This window comes from Canis lupus, chromosome 7 (genome assembly GCF_011100685.1).
Source record: "Canis lupus familiaris isolate Mischka breed German Shepherd chromosome 7, alternate assembly UU_Cfam_GSD_1.0, whole genome shotgun sequence".
In the NCBI taxonomy this organism is placed as follows: Eukaryota; Metazoa; Chordata; class Mammalia; order Carnivora; family Canidae; genus Canis; species Canis lupus.
In genome coordinates this window covers 62,328,089-62,352,378 of record NC_049228.1, presented here as the reverse complement: position 1 = coordinate 62,352,378, position 24,290 = coordinate 62,328,089, and the positions used below count along the sequence as shown (strand labels likewise).

General features: G+C 36.2%; 1 protein-coding gene and 1 pseudogene across 1 annotated transcript in view; both read left to right on the top strand.

The window, feature by feature from the left end:
- Positions 1 to 24,290, top strand: part of TAF4B (TATA-box binding protein associated factor 4b) — a 125,850-nt gene that overhangs the window by 87,922 nt on the left and 13,638 nt on the right. The window contains exon 14 of the mRNA XM_038543622.1: positions 9,374 to 9,484. Within this exon, the coding sequence (XP_038399550.1) occupies positions 9,374 to 9,484 (111 nt within the window). The remainder of the gene's footprint in view (positions 1 to 9,373; positions 9,485 to 24,290) is intronic.
- Positions 18,406 to 24,114, top strand: LOC102151846 (annotated as a pseudogene).

Genomic DNA, 24,290 nt, shown 5'->3' with positions numbered 1-24,290 from the left:
GTTGGACAGCACACATAAGCTTTGAGGGAGACATTAACTTACCTCTCAACTCCTTCCTTTGCTTTCTGCCTTATTATCACTTTCCAAAAGTTTGTAGCAAAATCAGACTGAAGATGACAGTGCTTTGTGTTTTTGGATCATTTGTTACAAAGGACAACTCTGCTGTTGCGTTTTGTACTTTCAGCACTTGCATTTTATTTTTTATGCCTTGCCTTCCTTAAGCACAAAAAAGAAACACATTTTTGGATTTCCCATGGTGTCAGTCTCACAATTATCTAAATAATTTAGTCCTTCCTGTTAATGTGTCCCTATATTTGAGGAGGGACTATGTAATTCTTGATTTATTCATTTTTCATTCTACTCCTCTAATTCTGCCTAAGGTTTTAGATTCTGGTTTTATTAATTTTTATTTATCCTTGGTTTTTGTCCTTCAAAATTATGTCCTTAGCATCAAGAAGTACTTCTATTAAACTTTACCTCTTAGAGCTTATGTGATCTTTAAGGAAACTTATTAACATGTGTTAGACTTGATTAAAGTGAATATTGCCATGTTTTTATTAATTTTTATTTATCCTTGGTTTTTGTCCTTCAAAATTATGTACTTAGCATCAAGAGGTACTTCTATTAAACTTTACCTCTTAGAGCTTATGTGATCTTTAAGGAAACTTATTAACATGTGTTGGACTTGATTAAAGTGAATATTGCCATGGTTATACTTAAAAATGAACAGAGACATGTAGTAAACATCAGAAATAAAATAATCTTCAACTGCCATTGCTCTGTTGCTCTTTAGGGCACTGACTTGAATTTTAGGGGACCTCTGCTTGATATCAGAAAGACTGTGTGATAAGGGAAATGAAGGCTTCCACCTTTTTCATTAGCCATAAGGAAGGAGTGGGGGTACTCTTAAAAGAGAACCTGCTAAGCCTGTGTGGACCAAAGTATGTATTGCTAGTGTAAGTGAGCAAGCAGGCATAAGTTTTATGGAACAAGGCCTAGTAGGAACATAACTTAATAGAAACCTGTTGTCAGAATTCTGATTAAACCAGCTTTTTAAAGGTTAACGGAGTAAAAACACTCCACACTGTCTGCCACTGAATACAGATATAAAATCTAAACAGAATGCACAGAAAAGCTATTTGAAGGCTTTGAAAAAGTAAATGGTAGACAAATTGGGGAAGATGAGAATTCAAAATATCACTAAATCAGCAGTGTGGTTGCATCCCTCTTTCACCTCCCCACCCCTATTCTTCTTGCTGCTTACTATCACAGACATACAGTCTGTGACATACAGTCACAGAAATGGATGGCAAAGCAGAGTAACTAAAGCCCCAGCTTTTTGGTCCATGAACAAAAACAGGAGCCTAGGGAATCAGAAATTACAGGGAATATTGTGGAATAAGAAGAGCTCAGGATAGGAACCCTATATTATTATTTAAATTTCTAGGCCTACTCTTTAGCTACACATTTGTCATATGTGAATCTGATTCTAATCAATATACATAAAAACTTTAAGAATGGAACTAACAGAGGCCCCTGGGTGGCCTAGTTGGTTAAGCGACTGCCACTGGCTCAGGTCATGATCCTAGGGTCCTAGAATCGAGCCCCACACTGGGCTTCCCTGCTCAGCAGAGAGTCTGCTTCTCTCTGCCCTTCCTCCTGCTCATGCTCTCTCTCTCTCTCTCTTCCTCTTTCTCAAATAAATGAAATCTTTATTAAAAAAAAAAAAAAAGAAAAGAATGGAACTATCAGAATACTGAGGTCCCAGACTGAACACTCACTGAATGATACCTATTTGGAACAGATCCAAAGGGCACAACAAAGGCTTTGAAGACTGAACTGATGTTGAAGCTTAAGCCCACAGAAGACATATTGCAACTTGTGGCCTAAATCTAACTGGCCTATTTTACATGCTGAAATAAATATCATACTCTCAAGGATTTAAAGAAGACCCAGAGTCTTTATAATATTTAAATATTCAGGTATTGTTCAAAATTACTTGGCTTGAAGAACCAGGAATAAAGTTCTAAAATGAAAATTTTAGAACTGAAGATGATAGTAATCGAAATAAAACACAAGTTGGATCGGCTAGATAGCAGAAAAGAGATGAAAGAGGAAAGAGTCAATGAACTTGAAGATGGACAAATAGAATTTATCTAATCTGAACAACAAAGGGGAAAATGGATCGAAAACAAAAAGCAGAAAAACAGAGCCTCAGAGACCTGTGGAACAATAACCAAAGGTCATTAATGTTGTTGAAGTCTCAGAAAGAGTAAGATGCTAAAAATATGTTTGAAAAAATAAATGGCTAACAAACCCCCAAATTTAGAAAAAGACAGGAACCTAAAGATCCTAGAAACTCAGTGAACTCTCAAATAGGGTAATCAGAGAGAAACTAAGGTCCAGTCACATCTAGTCTTAGAAAACTAAAAACATAGAAAAAATTCCTGAAACTAGCTAGAGAAATGTATACTTTTCCAATAAGGGAACAGCAATTCAAATGATTGTAGATTTCTTATCAGAAACCATGGAGACCAAAAAGAAAGTGGCAACAGATTTTTAAAGCACAGTAAGAAAAGAACTGCCAACCAACCTAGAATGCTATATCCTGTGAAAATACCCTGCAGGAATTAAGGTGAAATAAAGACATCGTCAGATGAAGCAACAAGTATAGAATCTGTTGCCAGCAGAGGAAGTTGAACTTCTTCAGAATGAAATGAAATGATACCAAAGGGAACCTTCAAACATCAGGAATGAAGAAAGAGCAACAGAAATGTATAATAGACTAGTTTTCTGCTTTTAAGCTTTTTAAAATATTGAAAGCAAAAATTATAACATTGTCAGGGATTTTCAATGTGGGTGTCATATACCTGGAGAGTAAAAGGATATAAATTTTCTGTATTCCACTTGAAGTGGTAAAATATTTGTTCTGAATAGACTGAGAATTTAAGTAAGTTTTGTAATCTCTAGAACCACCACTAAAATAAAATTTTAAACTATCTAAATACAAAGCTATCTATTTTGTATACAGTACAAAAAATAATAAATTGAAAACATTAAATATGTTCGAATAACCCAAAAGAGGTAGAAAAGGGAAACATGAAAAACAGTGAACAAACAGAAAACAAATAATAAAATGATGGACCTAAGTCGAAACCTGGCTAAGTCATATGAAGTGTAAATGGTCTAAATGTACCAATTAAAAGATAGAGATTATCAGAATGGATTTATTTTTTTAAACTTTTTTTTTTAATTTTTATTTATGATAGTCCCACTGAGAGAGAGAGAGAGGCAGAGACACAGGCAGAGGGAGAAGCAGGCTCCATGCACCGGGAGCCCGATGTGGGACTCGATCCCGGGTCTCCAGGATTGAGCCCTGGGCCAAAGGCAGGTGCCAAACCGCTGCGCCACCCAGGGATCCCTATCAGAATGGATTTAAAGACTACAACTAAACTATCTACAAGAAACTCATTTCAAATGTAATGATGTAGATAGGTTAAAGTAAAAGAAAAAAATGTTTATGTTAAAAAAGAAAGATCTCAAATCAATAATCTAAGCTTTTACCTTAAGCTGATCAAAGAAGAGCAATATAGACCCAAAGCAAATAGAAGAAGAGAAATAATAAATAAAAGCAAAAATAAATGACTTCAGCTAACAGAAGGAAAAAAATAGAGATAAGTAGTAAAAAACAAAAGCTGGTTCTTTGGTCCACAAAATTGATAAATCTCTAGTAAGACTGACAAAGAAAAAAATGATATAAATCACAATATCAGGAGACAGAAATGGAAAATCACTATAGACTCTACAGGTGTCAAAAGAATGAGGGGGAATACAAATGAACAACTCTATTCAAGTAGTTTGACAACTTTGATGAAATAACCAGTTTCTTGAAAAACTCAAGCTATGAAAATTTAGCCAAGCAAAGTAGCTAACCACAGTAGTTCTGTAATTATTAAATAAATTGAATTTATAGTTAAAACTTTTTAATAAAGAAATCTCTACTACAGATGATTTTACTTAGTAAATTCTCCTGAACATTTACAGAATAATTAACACCACGTCTACACAATTTCTTCCAGTTCATCTTATAAAACCAGCATTACCCTAAAAACAAACCAGAAAAACATACAAAGTAAGAAAACTACATTTCAGTAACCTTCATGAACATAGATATAAACATGTTCAACAAAAATATTAGCAATCAAATCTAGTAATGTATAAAAATAATATATCATGACCAAGTGGACCAAATTAATATTTTATATTAATATATAAAGAGAATATATCTTGACCCAAAAATGCAAAACTGGATTAATATTCAAAACTCAGTAAATATAATCAACCTATTAACAGTCTAAGAAAGATCATATCAATTGATGCAGAAAAACATTAGATAGATTTCACTGTGTATTAATAAGAATAACTCAAGAATCAAGGAATAGAAGGAACTTCCTCAATCTGATAAAGGACAGCTAATAAAGCCCTACTATTAATATTATTCTTTTTTCAATATTTATTTATGAGAGACACAGAGGGGCAGAGGGAGAAGCAGGCTCCAGGCCGGGAGCCCGATGTGGGACTTGATCCCAGGTCTCCAGGATCACGCCCTGGGCTGAAGGCAGCGCCAAACTGCCAAGCCACCTGGGCTGCCCTAATATTATTATTAATGGTGAAATGACCAGATGCTTTCTTCCAAAGATTAGGAAAAAAGACAAAGATGTCTAATTTCATCACCATTACTCAGTGTTATATTGCCAGTACAATAAAGCAAGAAAAAGAAGACATACAGAGATTAAAGAGAGAGAAATGAAACAGTGTGGGGTTTTTTTTTTTTTTGTTCTCTTAACTATGTCTTTCATAGTGCAAATGTTTCTAATTTGTATGAAGTCTAATTTATCAGTTTGTTTTTTCAACAGACCTGTTTTGGGTGCCATGTCTTAACTCTTTGCTAGGCCCTAAGTCACAAAGGTTTTCTTTTACACTTTTTGATAGAAGCTCGTAGTTTACATCTTCAGTTAATTCTAGTATAAGGAGTAAGATTAAAGGTCAAATTTACTTTTTCACATGTAATGTCCAATTGCTCCAACTTTTTTTGAAAACATTATGCTTTATACCTTCTCAACTGAGAATATGGTCAAAAATCAACCATATTTATGTGGGTATGTTTCTTAATTCTTCATTCTGCCTCATTATTCTATGTGTCTTTTCCTTTTTCAGTACCACATTATTCTGATTACTGTAGCACTCTATAAGTAGTTCTTTAAATCACATGGTGTAATTCTTTCAATTTTTTCCCCCTTTTTTTTTTTTTTCAAAATTGACTTAGCTTTTCCAGTTCCTTTGCTTTTCCTTTGTTTTCTTAAAGATTTTATTTATTTATTCATGAGAGACATACAGAAAGAGACAGAGACATAGGCAGAGGGAGAAGCAAGCTCCCCTCAGGAAGCCTGATGCAGGACTTGATCCCAGGACCCCAGGATCACACCCTCAGCCAAAGGCAGACACTCAACCACTGAGCCACCCAGGCGCCCCTAGTTCCTTTGCTGTTTCATATAAATTTTACTTTCATTTATTTTATTTTGTTTATTTTTTTAAATAGGCTCCACACCCAGTGTGGAGCCCAACGTGGGGCTTGAACCCTGAGATCAAGACCTGAGCTGAGATGAAGAGTTGGATGCTTAACCAACTGAGCCAGCCAGATGCCTCTCCATATAAATTTTAGAATTAACTTATCCATATTTGCAAGAAAAACTTTATTGGAATTTTGTTAAATCTATAAAATTTTTTAGAAAAGTAAGATGTTTACTATGTTGAGTCTTGCAGTCCAGGAACACAGTGTGTCTTTCCATTGTCTATATTTTATTTCTCTCATCTGCTTTTTTATGATCTTATCGAATACAAATACCCATATGTTTTAGATTTTATACCTAAGTTTCCAGTTGTACCTTAATGGTATTTAGAAATGATTATTGTGTGTTCACCTTGCATCTTGCAACCTTGCTAATAAATTCATTTATTATTCCTAGGAGGACTTTTATTTTTGTTGTTATAGCTGACTTGAGGTTTTCTGTTTAGATGATCATGTCACTTTCAATCCTATTTCTACCCGCAAGCCTCTAACTCAGTGCCTGGCTGTTTTTACTGAACTCGGCTTACATATCATCTTTCCCCACTTGTGTATGCCAAATCTGCATTAATGCCCAGAATGTTCCTCTGTTCTGGTTAAAAATGCCTAGTTTTTCTCTATTGTGCTGGCCAAGATACATTGTTTTTGAGAAAGTTTGTTGTACATAGGGCAGACCAAAACTATGGTCAGTTTCAATTTTTGTTAGAGTTTTGCAAAATTTTAAAACATTGTGAGATTTCAGAAAACCAAAGTATAATTTGCAGAGTGGGAGAAAGTGTTTGACTACATACATATGTATGGAAATTTGATGACAGAGGCAATTTAAAAACTTTTTATTTGTCGTGACTATCTAGGAGACACCATTTTTCTCCAGAGAAAGATTTTAAAATATAACTCACTGTTTGATTTGTGCTGTAGGGTAGGTTAACTAAAATTGTATTTTGTAATCTAGAAGTTCTAGATTGTGACAGAATCAGATTCTAACACTATGTATTTTATTTAAAAGGCCAGCACCAACAAAAGATAGTTTCTGACTCCTGAAGATAGCTTTCTAGCAATTTATATATAAGTAAACCTGCAATTTAGAAGAGGGAATTTTGCCCTGTAATTTGTGAAGCAAATGAAGAATTGTTCTCCTTTTTTTTTTTTAGTTGTGTTTTCTTCTTTACTAAAGACTCAGTTACCTATGCTTTGTTTTTTATCTTTCCTCTAATATTATAAAATAATCTGAATGATCTTTTACTTTGTATTTCGTCCAATTTTCATCCTGCTTCTTCTTTAATATGTTCAAAATTTGGTCAGTGCTCTCTTTAAAAGAATATTCTGTGTGTGTGTGTGTGTGTGTGTGTGTGTGTGTGTGTGTCTAGTTCCTCAACAGATTTTCAGTTGGTTATCTTGGAGCCTGATCTTGTTTGAATATTTGTTTAGCAACCAGTGCCAGGTTCTTTCTTCCTTTCCCTCCACAGTCATAAGATTTTGATGGTAATTGAACATTCTTCCTCTTCTGAAGAAGCTTAAGGACCCATGAAGTAATATTTTATTTTGACTTGGTTATTATTTTTTTTCATGAATACCCATTTGACACTCACCTGCCTTCATGAAATGATGCTCCTTCATGCATTTATTTTCTAGTTTTAATGTCTTATTTATCTGCCTTTTGATAGGGCATTTTTCATGAGTATATAGTTTAGTACACACATACTAAATAATACCTTATAGGCTTGGATATTCTGAGTTAATTATGAAAAAAACTGTACAGCAAAATAATACTTTCAGTTTTTTGTTTTCAGTTGAAAACCTGAATAGAACAAATGCTGACCCTCTCTTTTTTTTTTAATTTCAAGTTTTTATTTAAATTCAAGTTAACATATATGGTAAAATTGGTGTAATACTCAGTGCTCATCAAAACAAGGGCCCTCCTTAACACCCATCACCCATTTAGCCCATTCCCCCACCTATCTTCCCTTCATCAACCCTCAGTTTGTTCTCTAGGTAAGAGTCTCTTATGGTTTGCTTCCCCCCTCTCTTCTTTTTCTTCCTCTTATCTGTTTTGTTTCTTAAATTCCACATGAGTGAGATCATGTGGTATTCATCTTTCTCTAACATAATTCACTTAGCATAATACATTCTAGCTCCATCCATGTCATTGCAAATGGCAAGATTTCATTCTTTTTTATGGCTAAGTAATATTTCTTGTTACACACCTATACACACACCCCATATCCTCTTTATTCATTCAGCAGTTGATGGACATTTAGATTCTTTCCATAGTTTAGCTGTTGTTGATAATGCCCCTTTGAATCTGTTTTTAGCCATTCTGACAAGTGTGAGGTAGTATTGCATCATGGTTTTGATTTGTATTTCCCTGATGATGAGTTATGTTGAGCATCTTTTCGTGTCTATCAGCCATCTCTCTGTCTTCCTTGGAAAAATGTCTGTTCACATCTTCTGTCCTTTTTTAACTGAATTACTTGTTTTTTGGGTGTTGAGTTTGATAAGTTCTTTATAGATTTTGGATACTAAACTTTTATTACATATGTCATTGCAAATATCTTTTCCCATTCCATCAGTTGCCTTTTAGTTTTGTTGATTGTTTCCTTCGCTGTGTAGAAGCTTTTTATCTTGATGAAGTCTCTATGGTTCATATTTACTTTTGTTTCCCTTGCCTCCAAAACATGTCTAGTAAGAAGTTGCTACAGCCAAAGTCAAAAAGGTTGTTGCTGCCTGTGTTCTCCTCTGGGATTTTGATGGCTTCCTGTCTCACATTTAGGTCTTTCATCCATTTTGAATTTATTTTTATGTATGGTGTAAGAAAGTGGTCCCAGTTCATTCTTCTGCATGTCACTGTCCAATTTTCCCAACACCATTTGTTGAAGAGACCATCTTTTTTCCATTGGATACTCTTTCCTGCTTTGTTGAAGACCATATAGTTGTGGGTCCATTTCTGGGTTTTCTGTTCTATTCCATTGATCTATGTCAGTTTTTGTGCCAGTAACATAATGTCTTGATCACTATAGCTTTGTAATATACCTTGACATCTGGAATTGTGATGCCTCTGATTTTGCTTTCTTTTTCAAGATTGCTTTGGCTATTGGGGGTCCTTTGTGGTTCCATGCAAACTTTGTATGGTTTGTTCCTTCTAGCTCTGTGAAAAATGCTGATGTTTTCTTAAGCTCTTAAAGCATGTCTTCCTTAGTAAAAGAAAGAGGGAGAGATGAATACATGTATAATTTTACTTTTCATATTCTATTATAGTAATTAATATATACTTTTCAATGTGATTGTGAGCATTAATTTTTAAGGAAGTAGTTTGTAAATCATACAGCATTGAACTGTTTCCTATGAAACACAAAAACTGTCTTTATTTTCAAGTAATTTTTCTTTTAATCTGAAAAGATTGATTATAGTTTGGCCAATTTCTCTCCAATTTACTGTGCAATATATTTTTTAGGCATTTCTCACCTGTGATTAACAATAAATTAAGCTCTAGATGCCTTTCTTTTCTTGTTTTTCTTCTAGTCTATACTTCTTCCTTACTTAAATTCTGCCTCTTCTGTTTATAGATTCAGGACTAAAGAGTTTGTTGGAGTAAAGAGATCAGGAAATGATATGCTCTTGGCTATTAGGGGAATCTTTTATACTATAACTTATTTGATGAAGAACATAGAAGTAGGATTAGTGATCAATTTTTTCTCCCTTCTGAGCATGCCTGTGTGTAACCATACTTTTTTTTTTCCCATCTTCTAGTTACAACAGTTGGAGCTTGCGCAGATACAGCATAGAGATGCTAACCTCACAGCTCTTGCAGCCATTGGACCAAGAAAGAAGAGACCACTAGAATCTGGGTCTGGAAGTGAGGTATTAAAGTCATGTTTGTTATTTTATTTTTCATGCCAAGATAGCAAGTCAGAAGGATGCAAAGGTATATAGTTTACCCTCTCTACCATGCTTGTGCTGCCAAATGCTTGTTAAAATTCTCCTTTTCCTGTTTTGTAAAATCTTCATTTTCCTTGGTTTTTAGGATATATATCACCTTGAACTACTCCTTCCTGCTGATTACCTATTTTACACCTCCTCCTGTCCTCCATCTCTAGTCATACTAAGTCTCATTATCTCAATATTTTATTTCTGTACATTCTTTCCAGGGGTCTTCCTGCTGTGTATCTAAATATCACTCATCTCTTAAGCTCAAATTTACCCTCTTTATTTATTTCATGAACCCCAACTGTTCATTTCCTCATTGACTTCTTGTCTCAGTACATAATGTGTTTGCATGGCAAATTATTCACTGTTCCTTATATGACGCATATTTTTTCTTTGTAAGACTTTAAATTTTTTGAACAAGACTGTAATTCTATCCATTGGTATTCCTCCACAGAATCAGGCACTTATATACTCAATAAAAATCATTAATTGTTTGATTAGCACCAAGGAAGGATCTTACATCTCTAGAGCAAATATTTGATGTAATGGTAGATTTACAGATCTATCATCAGGATGAGATAAAGGTATGGTAGAGCCCTGAGATAGGGTCAGCAATAAGAGTCAAGTCTCATCTGTAAAATTGCGGTGTAAAATTTAAATGTGCTTTGAGACAAATTCCTCTCTAGCATTGACCCTGAACACTGACAGTTCTTGAATGAATGATAATCATCCCAATAGAAGGATTTAAAAAATCAGTTGTTTTTCATTATAAATGTAGTGAATGTGATGTGTTCGCATCCCCCCAAAAACCACAGTATAAAAATGTTTGAAAAATAAATGCTTCCTCCACAGACTTCTAGTCCCCCCATCTCTTGCTCAAGCAGATGTCTCCATTATTAAGATTTTAACATAGCCTTCCAGAAATTTGTTATGAATATGGACATGTATCTCATGGGTGTTCACAAATCCATGTTTGATTTTGTTTTTACTTAACTGGGACCAAACTACAGTTATTGGTTTGGGTTTTTTTTTTTTTTTTTTTTTTTTACATTAAAATTGTTTTGTACCTGCTACAAACAGCTACAAACATGTTACTTTTGAAACCCTTGCCCACCCATGCCTGGAACAGAGTTTTCCAAAACTTGGGCCATTTGTGGCTTCATTCCCCTGCCTGGGCAGCTGTTCTTCCTGTAACTCAGTCCCCTGTTCTCCAGTCACTGTGGGGCCTGCAAATTGTAGCAAATGGTGTTGGCATTTAGGCCTCTGTGACGTGACAATCAGGTCCCTGGTGACCTGGAAAGCAGCAATGAAGGAACTTAGCTGAATCTTCTCATTGGTGCCAACAGAAAGTCTGTACTCTATGTCTGCCACTTTGGTCAATAACTGAAGATGGAAAATCAACTCTGTCCACAAACAAGTGTATTTTTGTTAGAATATTATGTAGTGCCAACCCATTCAGCATTTTAAACTCTGCAATATTTCTGTAAGCTGTAGTGAAGTCCTTTTTTTTCTTTTTTTTTTTTAAGATTTTATTTATCCATCTGACAGAGGGAGAGGGCAAGCAGGGGGAGGGCCAGTCGGAGAGGAATAAGCAGACTCCACACCAATCGTGGAGCCCAATATCAGGCTCAGTCCCAGGACCCTGAGATCATGACGTGAGGCAAAACCAAGAGCCGGACACTTAACTGAGCTACCCAGGTGCTCAATAATTTTAGGTGGTTTTTTTTTCCTTTATGTTTCTATCTGAGAAAGGTCATAGATTAGGAATCGGGGGAAATGTATTCTTGGTATTCAAATAGATATAAAATCAGTTTATATCTACTGGAGTTAAAATGCAAAATTACTGATTTTTAAATTTAAAAACAGATGTGTGTGTCCTGACTTGTATATAAAATATATTGAATAGTATGTTTGGTGTTTCTTTAGTTTTGAGAATTTGGGTATGTATACTTTCCCTGTATTTCTTGGACTCTAAGCTTAGATAGTTGTCAGATTTTACTATATTATATAACAGCCAGTACTTTAAGTAATACTAACCTAAACTAAAAATACCCATTTTAACGAGCTGCTGACATTTTAGTATGATCCTTATTTTGAAATAAGTTAAAACTACTTTTTTGTTGATTTTTATTTGTGTTTTAAGGCAATTTGTGTTTAAAGGCAATTTTCTTTAAAAATGTGAAACTGGAGAGAAGCCTATTTTATGTTCTTTTGATGTTTAAGTTTATTGCTCATTTATTTGCCCTTCCAATAACTTAAATTGCATGAATCGGGACTGTTTAATACCCTTTTTTTTTTATTCATTTGTTTTGCTCCCTCACAAATAACACAAAAATGACATATGATACATTTTTATTTTTAATATTCTATTACCTTGGAAACCGAGGCTTTACATTCTGTCTGCTAGATTTACCTGTTAGATTTAAATTTCTTAGAATAAGCATATAATCCCAGAGGGGAGTGAGGTAGAGTCTGGTTCTTTGAAGAGTAACTCCTTAGTTCAGATGCAGTTTCTTGTCTACACTAAAAGTTCAGAAAAGTTTGTTGGTAATAAATCAAAAGTAATAATAAATTTGGAGAAATTAGTTTTAGACTTTTGTCCTTTGGTACTTTTTTCCGTTATGTAAAATCAAAATTGTCTCTTATCCTTAAAAAGATTTATTTGTGCAATTTATATATTAAACTGGCCTCTTATAGATTTGATATTCTCAGGAGTCTTGAACAAGTTGAATAGCGTCAGCTACTATCTGCTTGTGTTACCCTGGCAAAGAGCAACAAGTACCAAATATCACTTTGGATCAAATATTTGTTGACATTAAAAAATAAACCTGGTGACATTAAAAACAGAGGAAAATAGTTAAAATTTACTACTTGGGAGTACTTGAATTTGTCCTTAATTTACTGCTATAGTTTGAAGTTTTATGTATGTGGTGTGCTGTGCACACGCGCGCGTGTGTGTGTGTGTGTATGAAATTAGCTTTTAAATTAATGATAGGCTATATAGGGACACTTTGGTGTCTGAGTTGGTTAAGTGTCTACCTTAGCTCAGGTTCTAGGATTGAGCCCCACATCGGGCTTCCTTCTTAGTGGAGAGCAGACTTTTCCCTCTCCTATTACCTCTCCCCATGCTTGTGCACATGCACACACCTGTGTTCTCTCTCTGTAAAATAAATCAAATCTTTTTTAAAAAATAGACTGTACAGATACTTACATAGTAAATTAGGACCCACTTTAAGATTTAGTGTTTGCATGTTTGTATTGTTTATGTCTATTGCTTAAGTGATGTGTTTGGGGTCCTTTGGAATATTAAAACATTAATAACTTTATTTCCTGTATTAATTTTAGATCCTTGAATTAGAAAAGATCTTTTTTCCTATTAGCAATATTTTTTAAATATTTTTTTAAGATTTTTATTTTATGTATTTATTCATAGAGTCAGAGAGAGAGAGAGGCAGAGACACAGGCAGAGGGAGAAGCAGGCATCATACAGAGAGCCTGATGTGGGACTCCATCCAGGGTCTCCAGGATCACGCCCTGGGCTGCAGGCGGCGCTAAATCGCTGCGCCACTGGGGCTGCCCCTAGCAATATTTTTAGATAGTTCATGTAGCTTATCAATGATCCAACATTCATAACAATATTTCTCAATTTTTGTTGAATATAAAGATAGGTTTTATTTTGACTTTATAACATATATTAAAAAATCACATCATTATACATAAAAGCACTTTTGGAGCTATGAAAGTAAAAATTTTGGAACATCTACATGCAGTTTTACTCACAGTGCTTTTTTTATAAACATAAATGAAGACTCCTGAGTATATTAATTATTCACTTGGCTTGAAATGGTGATATTTCTTTGTTTTTTAAATTTAATTTAAATTCAATTAATTAACGTATAGTATATTATTAGTTTCAGAAATAGAGTTCAGTGATTCATCAGTCTCTGTAACACCCAGTGCTCATTACATCGCGTGCTCTCCTTAATGTCCATCACCCAGCTACCCTATGCTGATTTTTTTTTTAATTAAGTGGTTATTGTACCACATCAGTTACATGGTGCTTCTAGTATTGATGTGTCTGGTATATATTACTTAAAATAGTGTTCATTTGCTAACCAGAATAAAAAAATTATCCAGTAGATAGTATATTCTCTTTCTGTCAAGAAGCAGGATAGAGCCCTACCCTGTAATATTTTTAACTCTTGAAATAAGAGGAGAAAGGACTTTTATGAAACTTTGCTTAGCAACAAATTAGGAAATTTGAAATCAAAATTAAGGTTATTGACATGAAAGTACACAGGCTTAATCTTTATGTTCTTGAGGAGCACAGGTAGTGCCATTCTTCATCTCTTTTCTTTTATACCAGGCTCCAGGGAAACCATAACTTTCTGAAGTGTGTATTGTTATCTTTTGTCACTGACTTAGTACAGATTTAAAAATACTTATCGTCATCTAACATTTTCTATAAATGTCACATAAATTCACTGGAATTTAGAGTATGTTATTACTGTAGATAAAGAAACAGCTCATATTTTGAGATCTTTTTTTAAAATGTTATTTAGTTCACACTTCTATAAACAAATCTGCTGCTTTTTCATAAATAACTTAAACATAAATCTAAATTACAGTTGAATCTTTTAAATTTTCCCGAGATTTAAAGGTTGACTCTTTGTCAGCTATGTTTAGGGACTTCTTGTGAAATATGTTGAATTACACATTATGGGTTTATCTTTCTCTCTTCCCAAATTTCCCGTAAATGTTAGTAAAGGAGTGGAAAACATAAATACACAAGAATAAAGAAGAGAGGAGAAAACAGTAGTAAGAGTATTTAGTAGTATATGAGTTGAAATTGCCTACAGACTAGAGGCATTCTTTCTGAAAAAAGTAACTAACCAAGAAAAGAGGCTTTAAATATTAATATTAACTTTTAAATATGAACATATCAGTGAGAATAACCACATGTAAGGAAACCTCTTACATAAAAGATTAAGAGGAGAATCTGGAAGAAAAGGCACAAAGCAGTGGGAAACTGGAAAAAAATTTAAAAAGCAGCAGAATGTGTTGCAACCATGAAACAAGAATAGAAAGCTGTTTTTAACAAGGACTGGAAAAAATGAAAAACCTCTTGGAAATTGAAAGTATGAAAGCAGAAATAAATGATAGAAGGGTTAGAAGTTAAAACTTAGGATCAATCCAAACAAGTATTTAAAAAAAGAATAAAAGACATAGATGGTATGATGGATTTGTATTATGTCAAATTTACTAAGCTGGAGGTGCATGTCCCAGAATTCCTTTTCTTGCATTGCTCCTGGTTACTGTGAGCAGTGAGGCATTTATTTTGATTTTGCAAGGTGGAAGTGAAACTGCAGCCATACTTATTTTCAGAAGGTTGGTGTGGACACTGGAAACTCTTGCAGTTCACAAATGTTATTGGCATGGGAGAGCCACAGGGCTCCTCAGCTTCCCCCATATCCTCTCTCTTGGCTTCTCCAAACCTTGGGCCAGGCCTACCACCAGAGTCAACAGCTGAACATAAACTGACCAGGTTCATAATTACTTAGGGCCAAATCTCTGTTATAAAACCCATATTCTGTATCATTCTTGTGTTCTCTGTTCAAATGCTGATTGATACATCTGTATCATAAGTAGTTGTAAAGGAACAGTAATGTAATGATGGGTTCCTAAATTAGTTCTAGGTTTTCCAGAATGGGTTCTTGAGTCTAATTAGGTCCAAAAGTATTTAATGGCCCTATTTTAAGTGTCAAAGGAGACACTAGTGATCCATGGCATACTGTAGCAAAATAGTTATTTTATCAGCTGTAGACTGTAATAATCAAGTGCCCATAGAAGGTAAGGCTTTCAGAGACCAAGTATTTACTGCCACAGAACATTTTAACATGAAAATAAGAATAATAGTTCCCTTCAAAGTACACTGGGGAATTTAGGGAAAGAAAGGCTTTAGATTCTGAGCTCAGAGTCCACATAAGGGAGTAAAGCCTCTGTGATTGCTCTAAAAGAAACCCTTATCTCTTGTAGCCAAGGGCAGAGATTTCTGAAAACTAAACCCAAAGTCTAATCCTGCAGGTGGCTGAGTTACAGTACAAAATGAATTTCTAGTTTTTGGTCTCTTGTGTTAAGGTTACATAGGGAAAGAATGGAAAACTAAAAGTTGGGGTGGGAAGTAATGGGTAGATTCCCGTGAAGCTGGGTACCTTGGACTCCCTAGGTCTGCCTAGCCACCTTTACCAGTCATGTCTCTGTCTGAGGGCGGTCAGTCTCCTGAGGAATCTGTAATGGCTTCCCCTAAGGTTGTAGCCTTTTATTCAGAGACTGCTGATCTCCTTCAGGACCTACTCTCACCATTTCTAATTGCTCTTATACCTCTGTAACCCCACTTCCAACAGCCCCAGAGCATGAGGGATGTACCTACTAGGTGTTACCCATGAGGAAGTGTGAATAATTTTGCCTGTTATTACCTGGGGAATGCTGTGGGAAGAATAGAGCAGAAGGCATATAAAATTGGATCAGTGACGGTATTGATAAGGGCTCATAAGCAGATATTCCAGATTGAAGGTACTAGGTCAGAGGGCTATGAATGGCTCTAACAGTTTGCTTCATTGATTGAAAACTAAACTAAAAAGTGGCCTAAACTACGTAAAGTTGAAGATAGATGCTAGAACTTTATTTTTATACTGTAGAGGAACTTATCCAAATATTTAAGGAGATTAAAATGCTGGAGTGGGTTTTTCTTTTTTTAAAGATTTTGTTTATTTATTTGAGAAAGAAAAAGAGAGTACAAGCAGGGGGGAGGAGCAGAGGGAAAGGGGGGAGCAGACTGCCTGCTGAGCAGGGAGCCCAACCTGGGGCTCCATCCTAAGACCCCAGGATCATGACCTGAGTTGAAAGCAGATGCTTAACGTACTGAGCCTCCCAGGCACCCTGAATGGATTTTTCATTTAAAAACAGGGGATCCCTGGGTGGCTCAGCGGTTTGGCACCTGCCTTTGGCCCAGGGCGTGATCCTGGAGTCCCGGGATCGAGTCCCGCATTGGGCTCCTGGCATGGAGCCTGCTTCTCCCTCCTCCTGTGTCTCTGCCTCTTTCTCTCTCTCTCTCTCTATGTCTATCATAAATAAATAAATAAATCTTAAAAAATAAATAAATAAAAACAACAACGGGATCCCTGGGTAGCTCAGCGGTTGAGCATCTGCCTTTGGCTCAGGGTGTGATCATGGAATCCTGGGATCGAGTCCCACATCAGTCTCCCTGCATGGAGCCTGCTTCTCCCTCTGCCGGTGTCTCTGCCTCTCTCTGTGTCTCTCATGAATAAATAAAATCTTTAAAACAACAACAACAACAAAAACAACCACACACGTCCCCTGGGTTGGTCTAGGGAATACTCCTTTTCTCAGGACTCTGAGAAATACATTCATGAGGAGAGCCGCAACAGCCTTCAAGATCTATGTTGGCTGTTTTTTTTGTGTGTGTTTTTTTTTTTTAATTTTTATTTATTTATGATAGTCACAGAGAGAGAGAGAGGCAGAGACATAGGCAGAGGGAGAAGCAGGCCCGGGTCTCCAGGATCGCGCCCTGGGCCAAAGGCAGGCGCCAAGCCGCTGCACCACCCAGGGATCCCTGTTTTTTTTTTTTTTTTTTTAAGCCATTAATGAAAGGACAATTTGCCATCAAATTAGGATCCTTGAATTCATCAGAAGTAATGGAATCCCAGGTGAGAGAGACAAGTACTGGCACTTAATTGCAGGAAACAAAGGAAGAAGGTGTGGTTATTGTAATGGTCAGTGAAACCAAAGCAGTAATCAGAGAAGTCTGAGTTGCAGAGATTTTTGACATGGGATAGTTGGTCATAGTTTCCATACAACTAAATAGATGAGAAACCTTGTGAATTATTCATTGATTTCCATAAGCAGAAGAGCTCTAAACCCTGGGGAACAAAAGTATGACTTGGATGATCTTAATAAAGAGTTTATAGCTCCTCAGCCCATCCCTAGACTTAAGCCACACAGATCCAAGAACCTTTAAATGAAGGGAAAGCCAGGTCCTGGCGTACAGCCAAAATTTATGCTGTTGATCGTCTTCTAGGCTTCCCCCAAAGACCTGTGACTATTTATTAAAGTAATGGACATTGGAGAATGAGAAATAATTAGGCTTTGGAGGGATTGCTGAATATTGGGTCAGTATGTTATGAATTCTAGAATACCCAAACACCACTGTTTTCTATCAGTCAGTGGAGTTTTGGCTTAGGGCCACCTAACAATGAGCCCAATGTGGTTGTTTCCATATTCTTGGAATGCATAATTAGAATTCAACAGAGATCCCACTTTAGTTTACTGACTTATGGAAGTGAGGGAAAGTCATTTGAAAGCTACTAGAGTTTTATCTACCTACCAAGATAGTACACTATTACCTAGAGGGATTACAGAACTACCATTAAGAATTTGAAAGATGCAGAAGTGTTAATTCCGATCACATCCCTATTCAACTCATCTATTTGGCATTGAAGAAGACAAATGGGTCTTGAAGAATGATGGTGAGTTATTATAAACTTAATCAGGTGGTGGCTTCAACTGCATTTGTGCCAGGCAGGGTTTTGTTGCTGAAACGAGTCCATGCAACCCCTAGCAGTTGGTATGCAAATATTTATCTGGCATATGCTTTTTTTCCTATATATTTATTAGTAAAACCCATCAGAATTTGTTTGCTTTCAACTGGTGGGGTCAGTAATATATCTCCATTAACTTATCTCAGAACTCTCTGGAGCTTTCTGTCATAAGCTAGTCTGCAAGGACATGGAAAACCTCTCCCACAGAACATTATGCTGATCCATCATATTGATACCATGCCAATTTGCTCTGGTGAGCTGGATGTAACAATTCCTATTGACATTTTGGTAAGGTGCATATATGCCAGAGGATGAGGAAAATTCCCACAAAAATTCAGGTGCCTCTTACCTCGGTGAACTTTCTAGGAGTCCAATGGTTTGGATTATGTTGGGGTACCTCCTCCAAGGTAACAAAAACAAAAACCTCTGCTATATCTAGTTGACTTCTCTCATCACAAAGAAAGGGGCACATTTGGATATTTGGATTTTAAAGGGAACATCTACCTCATTTGACCTGAAATGGAGACTGTCCCCCTTCCACAAACCTTTCTCTACTCATAAGCTCCAAAGCCTACCTCTTTTACCTAGTGCCTGGAATCTATTCTGTCTGCTTTCTCTATTTTATATTCAGTGGGTTCTTTTCTGTCAGTGCCTCTAGGGTCCCTTTATTGTCCCTGTCACTTAAACCTTTTGATTCCTCAGATTGGTGATTTCATTAAAAAGTGCCTCTATAAAGTAAATTTTCATATTTAAAATTTTTGTTTTCATCAAGATAGAAAATATAGAGAGGGAAATTAAGCTATCCACATCCTATCACATTTTTACAAAATTCACAGTATAGAAATATTGGTAGCTTACTTTTTTACTTAATGATATCATATATACCTCTTATCCATATCATTAAATGTTTTTCTACAAATTTCATTGGCATACTATAATTTATCCATTTCTCATTGGAGATGTTTTAATTTCTAATATAATACTGTATGAGCCTATTTATAATTAAATCTTTGACCATGGGTTTTGTTTTTTTTTCTTCCAGAAATAGAGCTGCAAGGTCAAATGAGTGTTTATTAAAGTTCCTTTTAAGTATTTACTGCCAATTGCTGTCCACCAAAATTGAACTAGTTTATATTTCCAACCAGCAATATATGAAAGTGTATGTTTATTAGTATCTCAATCAGTACTGGATATTGTTATTTTAAGACCTTTTTTTTTTTTTTTTAAAGATTTTATTTGTTTGAGAGAGAGAGAGGAGCAAGGGAGGGGCACAGGGAGAGAGAGAAGCCGACTACAGGCTGCACAGGGAACCCAGCATGGAACTTGATCCCAATACTCCAGGATCACAACCTGAGCAGGAGGCAGATGCTTAACCACCTGAGACACCCAGGAGCCCCTGTTATTTTAAAACCTCAATGCCATTTGTTATGTATTAGTCTTTGGTTAATCTTCTTTCTATTCTCTATTCAGAAGAGATGGCATTTGTATTCACTTATTCATTTATTTAGTCACCCAACTGTGCTCTAGGTACAGTGGTGAGAATAGAACTAGGTCTCAGCTTGCTTGGAATTTATAATCTAAAAAAGTTACAGTTTTCTTTATGGCAGCTATGCTGGCTACATACACACTACTATGACCTAGTCTGCCTTACAACTGAGCGTGATTAGGAAAGAACTTGGAGTTTGTGATATGGGATACCAATGATGAACCTTATTAGCAGGGTGGGCCTTTTTTTTTTTAGCAGTTAGCCATGGATACTTGTGGTTAAACTGGAAATTAGAATAATGTATATAAAATTACAAGTTATCTGTGAAGAGTTTCAGTGATTAAGATTCCCATGTCTTTTCCTCAGATATTGTTAAATTCCTCTGCATCATTAAGTATTTTGGTCACCATTCCTCCCAGGGCAAATAATGTTTTAAATGTAATATTTGGGGCTTTCTAAGTATTTTCTTTCCCTTCCAAGCACTTTAATTATAGTTAGCATAATAATTGGCTTATGCTAAGAGAGATTATTTTTTTAACCTATCAAACTGTAAGATGATTCCTGTAAATTGTCAGGCTCCTAAGAAACAGTTTTTAAAAGTGTGCCTATATGCATACTGCTTCTGTAATTTACACTAGTATTACCCTCCTTAGATTTCTTGTAGTAGTCTCACATCACCAGTTATACTGTTATGCTTATTCCCTACTGTGCTAGTAGCTTTCTGTTTCAGCCTTGTATGAAGCTATTTGGTTCCAACTTTAGTGACTGTGCAAAGCAAGAATTGCCTGTGTATTGTAGGGCTGCCTATAATAAATATCAGGCCTTAGAGGGTTTTCCAAAGTGATAGATGATTGCTAATTAACAACAAACTAATGTTTATGGGAAAAGTGGTTGGTAATTCCTTTGCTAAGCATCTTTCCATAGTTTAAATGACAGTTAATTTCTCTGTGAAATTCTCCCAAAGTAGATGCTCAAATTGTCAATAAATGTTACCAGTGAAAACCCAGGTTTTCTTGAAAAGCAATACATCTGCCTTAGGTATTATAACAGTACTTTCTGATAACATTTAGAGTATATTGTTGAATTCCTGTTTATGTATTTTTCCCAAGAATTCCATAGAGTATTGAAAAACAGTAAGTATAAGTTGCTTTCAGAATGTTTATTTGAACTTGTTTGTTTGGCTTACCAGATTGTGCCAATCTTTCAGATATAATTCATATACCATAAAATTTTAAAGTATACAGTTCGGTAGTTTTTAGTATATTCCCATGACTATGCAGCTGTCTCCATTTAACCCCAAAACATTTTCATCATTCCAAAAAGAAACTCCATAACCATTAGCAGTCACTCCCTCCCAGCCCTTTGCAACCACCAATCTGCTTTCTGGTTGTAAGAATTTGCCTATTCTGGACATTCAGTAAATGGAATTATATAGTATGTGGCCTTTTATGTCTAGCCTCTTTGACTTCACATGATGTTTTCAAGATCCATCCATGTTGTAGCATGTATCAGTACTTCATTCCTGCTTATGGCTGAATAATACTCCATTATCCATAAGTTGTATGGATACACCATATTTTGTTTATCCATTTATCAGCTGATTGTTTCTGTACTTGGCTATTATAAACAATGCTGTTTGAACATTCATACTCAAATTTTATTTCTTTTGTATGTATTCCTAGGAGTGGAATTGCTGGGTCATGTGATAACTGTTGATTTTTTTTTTTTTTTTTTAAGATTTTATTTGAGAGAGAGAAAGTGAGAGCCTGAGGGGGGCAGGGAAGAGGGACAGAGAGAGGGGGAGAAGCAGACTCACTACTGAGCACAGAGCCCCATGCGGGGCTTAATTCCAGGACCCTGGGATTATAACCTGAGCCAAAGGCAGGCTTAACCAACTGAGCCACCCAGGTGCCCTATGTTGACCTTTGGAGAAACTGTCAAACTGCCTAACATAGCACTTGTACCATTTTACATTCCTACTTGCAATGCATAAGGGTTCCCATTTATCCACATAATGGTCAGCAGTTGTTACTACCTGTTTTTTGGTTTTATTTTGTTGTTGTTTTTTTTATAGTCATTCCAGTGGGTGTGAAGTAGATCTCATTATGATTTTGTTTTGTAATTCTCTGATGACTAATAATGTTGGATATCTCTTCATTTCCCTGTTGGTCATTTGTATGTTTACTTTGTAGAAATGAAGTCCAGTCAATCTATCTTTTTCTTTCCTTGCTTTTGCTTTAGGTGTCCTATCCAAGAAATCATTGCCTAATTCAGTGTTACAGGATTTGTATCTAAGAATGTTACAGTTTTAGCTCATACATTTACATCTTTGATCCTTTCAAGAGTTCATTTTTGTATGTGTCATGTGAGATGGGTTCAAATTCATTCTTTTGGTGTAGATATCCTGTATATTGTCCTGGCACAATATTTTGTAAAGACCATCCTTTCCCATTGAATGGTCTTAACACCCTTGTTGAAAATAAATTAATCATAAATGTATGGGTTTATATCTGGACTTTCTAGTCTATTGATGTATATATCTTTTCTATCCTTTTTTTTTTTTTTTTTTTTTTCTATCCTTATACAAACACCACAGTGTCTTGACTACTATAGCTTTGCAGGAAGTTTTGAAGTCAGAAAGTGATTTTTTTCCAACTTGACTTTCTTGTTTTCAAGATGTTTTGGCTATTCTGGGTCATTTAAGTTTACATTTGTATCTTAGGATCATTTTGTCAATATCTGCAAAAAAGGTAACTGGAATTCTGATACAGATTACATTGGATTTATAGATCAATTTGAATAGTACTTCTATGGGGGAAAGTAAGAAAGAGAATGAGAATCTCAAGCAGGCTTCATGTCCAGTGCAGAGCCCATTGCAGGGCTTGATCTCACAACCCCGAGATCATGACCTGAGCCGAAATCAAGAGTCGGCCACTTAACTGAGAGAGAAGTAACCATGTTCCTTTGGGGGAAGTCTTGAGGAGGGAATAACTTTTAAAACTTCAGATGAACTTTACACTTGTTTTTGAGATCAAGGTGTAATTTATTTACAATAAGATATGCTGGTTTTGGGGTGCCTGGGTGGCTAAGTCGATTGAGAATCTGCTTTTGGCTCGGGTCATGATTCCAGGATGCTGAAATTGAGCCCTGAGTTGGCCTCTCTGCTTTCCCTTTGCCCCACCCCCCTGCTTATGCTCGCTTGTGCTCTCTCAAATAAATAAAATCTTAAAAAAAAAAAAATACTGGTTTTAATTATAACCACCATCCCAAATCAAAATACAAAACATTTCTGTGATCCTAGAAAGTTCTGTCATGCCTTTTTTAGTCATGACCACCTCCTTCCAACCTTTACTCCACAGTTACTGTGATCTAATTTCCATTACCATAGCTTAGTCATGCCTGTTTTAGAACTTTGTGTAATTGGGAATCATGTGGTAATATACTTTTTTTGTTTTTAAATTTTCACTCTGCATATATGTTTTTGAGATTTTTCACATTGCGCATGTCAGTACATTCCTTTTTAGTGCTGAGTAGTATTCCATTGTAATAAACGCTCCATAATTTGTTCATTTATTGGACACTTGGGCTCTTTCTAATTTTTGACAAGTATAAATAAAGCTGCTATGAACATCCCTGTTAAAGTCATTTTGTGGACATATGTTTTCATTTCTCTTGGATAAATACTGTTAAATCATAAGACAGACTGGTAGCAATGGGAGTCCCCTGCCAGCCTCCAACTTCACAGCGGTGCCTGCCTATGCACACTACATGGGATATCCCCATATGCCCAGCGTGGATCCTCATGGGCCATCGCTGGGGGTCTGGGGTTCACCCTATAGCCCCTCTCGAGAAGACTGGAATGTGTACCCTGGGCCATCCGGTACAGCGGGCACAGTGCCCATGAACGACATGATCTCGAACCCTTCCGCTTTTGGCTCTCAGGAATACAGCAACTTGGGCCCTGTGGGCGGGGGAAGCACCAGTGGAAGCCTGCCAGCCCCAGCCAGCGGGTTGCTGTTCCCCATAGACGCCGAAGCTGCAGATGCCAGTTCTCCCAACAGAAGCCGCCACAGCCCTATGCATGGATGCGAAAGACCGTGCAGGTGACCAGGAAAACCAGGACAAAAGGAAAGTATTGTGTGGTTTACACCGACGATCAAAGATTGGAGCTAGAGAAGGAATTCCACTGCAACAGATACATCACCATTCGGAGAAAATCAGAACTGGCAGTCAACCTGGGCCTTTCTGAAAGGTGAAAATCTGGTTTCAGAATTGCAGACCCAAGGAGAGAAAGATGATCAAAAAGAAAATCTCCCAGTTTGAGAACAGTGGAAGCTCAGCACAAAGTGATTCTGGCTCCATCAGCCCTGGGGAATTACCTAACACTTTTTTTTACCACCTCATCTGCTGTTCATAGATTTCAGCCTATTGAGATACAGCCGGTCATAGTCTCTGAATGAAAGAAAGGCAAAGAGAAATGGAAAACCCCCTATCCCTTAGCATTGTCTTCTTGGTCTCTAAGATATCAGCAGGAGAGTAAGGACAGGATGTAATTTCTCCTAAGGCAGTACTCAGAACAAATGGATGTGGCATGGTTGAAGAGGTCACTTACTGTTAGAAACCATCCTCAGAAAAC